We start from the raw sequence: 8,053 nt of genomic DNA, 5'->3' as shown, positions 1-8,053 counted from the left end.
GCCTTGGACACATGACGCATCTCTGGGCCTTTCCTTGTAACCATGGAGCTGGGAGTTGACAGGGCCTTCCCAGCATACGTCTCTCCGATGGGGTCCAAGGGCTGCAGTGGGCGACAGAAGACCCGGATTCCAGAGTTTATCCAGAGGAGTGGTACAGGCAGAACAACAACCCAACATTCCAAAGACAAAGACGAGGAGAGGAGGAGACGAGGAGATGAGGAGAGGAGGAAAGGGGACAGCGGTGGTTCCAGGAAGAATGCTACCATGGCACCCACCTCCGGTTATATGAGTGACAGGAGGCAGTACTCTATAAGGGCACCGGTGGTCACCACCACAGAGCAGCAGACCTCCATCCTAAAGAAATCATACCTACAGGAGCACCCAGAATACGTGAGATGGGAGTGTATATGCTTTGTAACAAATGCATTGACTGCTACAATTGTATGACTTCTGAGAAGTATAAAGAACACATGTTAAATTTAGATGACCTGATTTTTTTTTTTGCTTTGAAACTAATTCTACTTCTACTATAGAAATAATAACAATGAATACTACAGTGTATGTTAGCTGTACCTACTCCTACTCTATCCCTCACCATAGGAGCGACAGTGGGAAGGTAGCAGTAATGAAGCAGACCATCATAATAGAGTGTTTGACTTCCAGGTCAGACGGGCTGAACAGGAGTCCCCAGACAACCTCAACCCCTCTCAGGCTGACATCTCACCCTGCTCAGCTTCCAAAGAGGACCTCAACACCTCCCTGGGGGTGTCAGACCTCAGGACCAGGCTGTCACACGAAGAACCCACCTTCAGGTCAATATACATGGGCAGCAGGCCCGGCCGACACAGCCTCTCCAGCCGACCCCTGGAGGTCCATAGCTTCTCTACTCCACTCAGACCCAAGTGGACCTCCACTCTGCTATCCTCTCTCTCGCCTTCCTACATCCCCCATTTGCACCCCTCCAGACAGAGACGGACAGAGCTGAGAATGGTTGCAGGTGAAGTTTATCAATCATGTGAAGGGGGAGGGGAAACGTATCTAAACGTAGGCCCTTCAGTGGGCGACTCCAAGGGTCGCTCCAACCCTGCGCTCCACACCATGTCCCCCCACCAGGTCAACTGCTGGCCCTGTACCATTTCCAGCTCCCTGCCCCACTCCCCAGACCGACACTCTTCGAGCTGGGACCCTGATAAGGAGTATCAGACCCTCCTGGACTACACCTACCCCCTGAGGCCAGGTAGGGTGGTGGGTGGATGGGATACCTCTGAGCTCGGGGGTGGGTCTCTCATCCAGACAGACCCGGGCCTCCTGGATTCAGGGATAGAACTGAACCGCCTCTGTAGCTCCATCAGCCTATCAGCTTTGGACTTTTCCCTAAGTGTCACGGCAGGGGTGGGCACTAGTAGGGCCAGGGAGATGGGGATGCTGGGTATAGGTCAGAGGTCATCTGAGCTGCGTGGGTTCTCACACTCCAAGTCCTCTGATGGTCGCCTCTCCACTAGCCCCTTCTTCTCTGCGGACCCTATTGGTCTATCAGTAGAGAGTCTGGACTATAGTGGAAGTGGTGGTGGTCTGAACCATTCACATCATAGCGGGGGAGGTCACTACCGCCAACATGGTAGCTCCTCTTCCTCTTCCACCACGTTCATCCGCACAACCAGTATCCTTCCCCGGCCAGGATACCTCGGGGAGTGGGATTGGGACGAGGAGTTCTGGCCTCTCCCGGAGCAGTTGGAGGAGCTCCAGGGTTTGTCCCAGCAGGTCAGGGAGGTGACGGCCCAACTCAGCCAGTCTGTCACAGCCAATTGGGACTCCCTGGAGAGGGGGAACACCTCCGTCCAGTCCTGCATGACCATGGCAGAGAAACAGGAGGCAGAGGAGGAGATAGAAGAACAGGAGCAGAATAAGGAGGAAGAAAGGGAGGATGAGAAGGAGAAAGAGGAAGTGTCCATTTCTGAAGCACTTCAATACTTCAATAAAGGTATGTGTTGGTGGCAGCATTTTAAAAGGCTCTGTTATTTTATGGTATTTTATAGTATTTGTAATAGTTTTTAATTTAGCACGTGTTTGACTTCAAATACTTTCCGCCTCTGAAGCGATCCATTGTGGGGAGTCCTTCCAGGCAGCCAGAGGCTCTGGTTTTAGGATGGAGGCTGGGGTAGTAGGCAGGGGAGTGAGAAGGGCCAGTCTGAGGGAGGCGGCGGGCATGGTGGACCAGCTGAGTGGACTAACCCTGCCTGAGTTCCAGACGGGGAGCCAGGGGGAGCAGGAGCAAAGGGAGTCCCTCATGCAGCACATCCAGGTTAGGACAGAGAGCTACTGTAAGATGATCACTGTATTTTGTGGAATATAATAACAAGCATATGCCACTTCCACCAATACAATGCAGCGTAATGCAATATGATACACGGCACAATGAAATACAATACACATTACACAATCAGTGCAAGGTGTTGATAATGGTATATTGCATAATACATGTACAGTACATATGTACATCTCTCTTAAAGGTGCTACACACAGGATATATATATCATTTTTTTCATTGCCAATTTTGTCATTTCAGAAAATGTCCATAATACATTGAGTGTACAAAACATTAGGAACACCTTCTTAATATTGAGTTGCATCTCCTTTTTGCTCTCAGAACAGCCTCAATTTGTCGGGGCATGGACTCTACAAGGTGTCGAAAGCGTTCCACAGTTGGCTGGATTTCCTTTGGGTGGTGGACCATTCTTGATACACACGGGAAACTGTTGAGCATGAAAAACCCAGCAGCGTTGCAATTCTTGACACAAACCGGTGCGCCTGGCACCTACTACCATACCCCGTTCAAAGGCACTTAAATCTTTTGTCTTGCCACATACACAATCCATGTCTCAATTGCCTCAAGGCTTAAAAATCCTTCTTTAACCTGTCTTCTCCCCTTCATCTACACTGATTGAAGTGGATTTAATAGGTGACATCAATAAAGGATTATAGCTTTCACCTGGATTCACCTGGTCAGTCTATGTCATGGAAAGAGCAGGTGTTCCTAATGTTTTGTACACTCAGGGTATCTGGCGCAAATAGCGGAATGATGGTGTTTCACAGTATTACTGTGATTGGCTGTGATATTTGCAAAAATTCTACACTGTTCGATCAATTTCAGTTTATATGAGAAAACTAGCGCTGGATAGCGTAGGGAGTCATTGTACCATCTAAATCGCTGTGAAACATCTTTTCAATATGGAAAAATATTCTTACTTTCGGTTTTAGTTCACCAGCTTCAAACAACCGTAAAAACAATATTTTTTGTTGCTGGAAATATATTTATCGGCGATTTAATACAATGATTCCCTACACTATTCAGTACTTGTTTTCTCACATAAACTAAAACAAACTGAAGCACAGCCACAAAGTCATTGGCGAATATCACAGCCAATCACAACACTGGCGGGTAAGTAATACTGTGAAACACTATCATTCCACTATTACTACAGATATATTATGGACATTTTCTGAAATTACAATGCACAAATTCAACAACAACACAAATCCTATGTGTAGCACCTTTAAATACTACTATATTCAAATCCACAAACAAGCTGTTGTGGGGCAATTTGATATTAATTCTGTGACTTACGACCTGTTTACCCATCAGACCTTCTGTTCTAACCTGGAGGAGCTCATCCAATGGCTGTACACGGTGGTGGAGAGGATGGAGGTGCTGGAGCCGCCCACTGTGGACATCAAGAGTGTCAAGTCATCCCTGGCGGATTATACAGTCAGTGGTGCACATACACAGATACTTTAAATTGTCATATAAATCAATTCTATGTTTAATTCTTCGGGTGTACACTACGCGTCTTCTCAGCTTTATATCTTGGGAAAATGGATTAATCAACCCACTCTGCCCCCTTCTCTCTATCTCTCTCTCTCTTAATATTTCTATATGCCTCTTTCTCCCCACTCCCTCTGTTTTTCCCTTTGTCTTCTTCACCCCATCTCACTCTCTCCTTCCCCCTCCCTTTCTCCCTCCACAGAGGTTTCAGAGAGAAGTAAACGCCCACCAGCCCCTGACCACCTCTGTTCTGCAAACTGGAGAGCTTCTCCTGGGTTGTTTGACCTCCACTTCTCCCGGTGACCCTTCCATCACTGACAAGTTACTCTTTGCCTGCAGCTATTTAATTTATAGCTACTGTATCTAAGGTGTCAACCACCACCTGATAATTAGGACAGGTTTAGAAATTAGGCTGCCTTCACACAGGAATGATCCTGCTCTCAACTCAAGCGGATCAGCCTGTCAGACCAGACTTCTTCTTAGTAAAGGGTGTGTTTTAACCGAAAGAAGACGATGAGGCCAACACACCACCCTACACTATTTCCCTTTGTGAATTCTGAAATACACTTGTGCTCCTTTACTAACGAAAGCGTAAAATGATTTGCATGACACAGCAACAACATCTGAGACTGTTGAAGTGGGCGCTACCTGTGTTTTTAAAGGGCTCCAAATGACAAATGAGTTTACTTGTTTGTGTGAAGGCTACCTTGATCAAAGGGTAGAATTTCTTGTCTGCTAACAGTGGTGAGCTTGACTATTTGTTTCAGGTCCCATATAGTTCAGTTCAACACCTAACACTGGCATACTGTAGATTTGTTCTGGCGGTCAGGCGTAATTCTATACCCACAGTCCTCTCCTCTGACAGAAGCAGGAAACGCTGTGTGAGGAGAATGCGGCCATGCATGACTAAGAGTTTTGAGGCTCTGTTTTCTTCTCTTTCTCTTATTCCAAGTTGTTACATATCACAGGCAAACAAGAAGGAATCTTAGTGGGTTGAATGTGAAATGTACCACTACAGTTTCCCATTTCTCTTCTGTTTTCTATACTCATCTCTACATTACTCTCTCTTCTCTTCCCCTGTCTCTCCCCCCTGTCTCTCTTCCTCTTCTTATGTCCCCCAGTTCTGAAAGAGACCCTCTGTCTTATTGAGAGGCAGTCCAAAGCGCTGGAGACCCACTCAGAGCACCTCTTCTCCTCTATTATCTCGGCCATGGACAGACTGACCCAGCCCAGGGAGCCCAGTGGGAGAGAGGAGACCCAGGCAGGGGACCCGGATAGGATGGCGGTCCAGGGGACAGCTCAGTGAGGGCTCCATTCGATGCATGGTTAGTATGTTTCTACGGTTATGTAGAGATTGGGATATGATTACTCTATAGCACCCTCTAGTGACATGTTATCAGTTTTATTATTTATCATCATAAGAAGACAGTTTTCTCCTATTCTCTTTCAGTAATGAAGAATGAGTGTTGATTGGTGGAGCAGGCTTGATGGGGGGGAGGAGCTTCTTCACTTTGACATGCCTTAAAGGATTGGTTCACATTTTTTTTCACCAAATGTCTTTTTTTTTTAATGCCAATGGCATGTTTTGAGAAACTTAGACCACCCGCAATAGACTTCCTCATTGCATGCTCTGCAGTGTGGGGGCTACGGAAAAACATTAACAAAGGCTGGTAAGGGAAACTGATCGAGTCGCCCAAAATGGAATAATATAATGTTGCGGATAAAGTTTGGAATTTCATGTGTACAACATCTAATGACCTGTATCACTAAAATAACGTATTTGGGTGTTTTTGGAGCCTTTGCTTTTTTTTTTTCTTCGTAGCCCCCATAATGCAGAGCATGCAAAGAGGAAGTCTATTGCGGGGGTCTAAGTTTCTCAAAACTAAGTGAAATCGCCCAAAAAGTGTCTGCACTTGGTAAAAAAATAGTGGAATGGACCTTGCTGTGTTGGATAGAGACCACTTGACTGTTGTCATGCTTTTGATTCATTATTTTGTTAAGTGCTTTTTAAATTTACAGTGCCTTCAGAAAGAATTCTCACCCCTTGACTTTTTCCACATTTCTGTTGTTACAGCCTGAATTGAAAATGTATTAAATTGACATTTTGTGTCACTGATCTACACACAATATCTCACAATGTGAAAGTGGAATTAATTTTTCTTAAACTTTTACATATTAATTAAAAATGAAAAGCTAGTGCCTCCCAAGTGGCACAGTAGTCTAAGGCACTGCATCGAAGTGCTTGAGGTGTCACTACAGACCTGGGTTCAATCCCAGGTTGTGTTACAGCCGGACGTAACCGGGAGACCCATGAAGCGGCGCACAATTGGCCCAGTGTTTTCCGGGTTAGGGGAGGTTTTTGCTGGCCATGATGTCCTTGTCCCATTGTGCTCTAGCGTTTCCTTGTGATGGGCCGGGCGCATGCATGCTGACTTCGGTCACCAGTTGTACAATGTTTCCTCCGACACATTGGTGTGGCTGGCTTCCGGGTTAAGCGAGCAGTGTGTCAAGAAGCAGTGCAGCTTGGCAGGGTCGTTTTTCGGAGGACGCATGGCTCTCGACCTTTGCCTCTCCCGAATCCGTATGGGAGTTGCAGCGATGGAAAAGACTGGAACTACCAATTTGATATCACGAAATTGGGGAGAAAAGCTGAAATAAGTATTCAACCCCTTTGTTATGACACACGCCTAAATAAGTTTAGGAGTAAAGATTTGCTTAACAAATCACATAAGTTGCATGGACTCATTCTGTGTTCAATAATAGTGGGTAACATTATTTTTGAATGACTACTCCATCTCTGTACCCAACACATACAATTATCTGTAAGATCCCTCAATCGACTAGTGCATTTCAAGCATAGATTCAACCACAAAGACCAGAGGTTTTTCAATGCCTCACAAAGGGCACCGATTGGTAGTGTACAAATATAAAAAAGTAGACGCTGAATCTCCCTTTGAGCATGGTGAAGTTATTAATTAGGCTCAATACACCCAGTCACTACAAAGATACAGGTGTCCTTTCTAATTCAGTTACCGGAGAGGAAAGAAACTGCTCAGGGAAAACAGTTACAGACTTTGGTTGTGATATGAGAAAATAACATTGTAGTTACTCCACAATATTAACCTAAATGACAGAGGGAAAAAATGTAAGCCTGTACAGAATAAAAATATCCCAAAACATGCACCCTGCACCCTTTCTACTGACTCTGAAAAACACCAAAAGAAAGATGCCCAGGGTCCCTGCTCATCTGTGTGAACTTGCCTTAGGCATGCTGCAAGGAGGCATGAGGACTGCAGATGTGGCCAGGGAAATAAATTGCAATGTCCGTACTGTGAGACGCCTAAGACAGTGCTACAGGGAGACAGGACGGACAGCTGAACAGGATCTGTACATCCGGATATCACACCTGCGGGACAGGTACAGGATGGCAACAACAACTGCCCAAGTTACACCAGGAACGCACAATCACTCCATCAGTGCTCAGACTGTCCGCAATAGACTGAGAGAGGCTGGATTGAGGGTTTATAGGCCTGTTGTAAGGCAGGTCCTCACCAGACATCACCGGCAACAACGCCACCTATGGGCACAAACCCACCGTCGCTGGACCAGACAGGACTGGCAAAAGTTGCTTTCACTGACGAGTTGTGGTTCTGTCTCACCAGGGGTGATGGTCGGATTAGTGTACCGTTGAAGGAATGAGCGTTACACCGAGGCCTGTACTCTGGAGCGGGATCGGTTTGGAGGTAGAGGGTCCGCCATGGTCTGGGGCGGTGTGTCACAGCATCATCGGACTGAGCTTGTTGTCATTGCAGGCAATCTCAACGCTGTGTGTTACAGGGAAGACATCCTCCTCCCTCATGTGGTACCCTTCCTGCAGGCTCATCCTGACATGACCCTCCAGCATGACAATGTAACCAGCCATACTGCTCGTTCTGTGCGTGATTTCCTGCAAGACAGGAATGTCAGTGTTCTGCCATGGCCAGCTATAAAAAAACTGAGTTGATATGCATTAAAATTGCCATCTATAAAAAATGCAATTGTGTTCGTTGTCCGTACCTTAAGCCTGCCCATACCATAACCCCACCGCCACCATGGGGCACTCTGTTCACAACGACGCCACACACGTTGTCTGTGGTTGTGAGGCCAGTTGGATGTTCTGCCAAATTCGCTAAAACTACGTTGTAGATGGCTCATGGTAGAGAAATTAACATTCAATGCTCTGGCAAAAGC

General features: G+C 46.3%; 1 protein-coding gene across 1 annotated transcript; it reads left to right on the top strand.

Moving 5' to 3' along the window:
* Positions 1-264: 264 nt before the first annotated feature.
* LOC120045863 (centrosomal protein of 68 kDa-like) lies at positions 265-5,129 on the top strand. The gene is made up of 7 exons (XM_038990797.1): positions 265-390; positions 601-1,570; positions 1,601-1,981; positions 2,097-2,302; positions 3,644-3,766; positions 4,026-4,122; positions 4,945-5,129. Exons 1-7 carry the CDS (start codon positions 265-267, stop codon positions 5,127-5,129), a joined length of 2,088 nt encoding a protein of 695 aa, XP_038846725.1.
* The last annotated feature ends 2,924 nt before the right edge of the window (positions 5,130-8,053 follow it).

This window comes from Salvelinus namaycush, chromosome 4 (assembly GCF_016432855.1).
Source record: "Salvelinus namaycush isolate Seneca chromosome 4, SaNama_1.0, whole genome shotgun sequence".
Taxonomy (NCBI): domain Eukaryota; kingdom Metazoa; phylum Chordata; class Actinopteri; order Salmoniformes; family Salmonidae; genus Salvelinus; species Salvelinus namaycush.
This window is presented reverse-complemented; position numbering and strand designations above follow the sequence as displayed.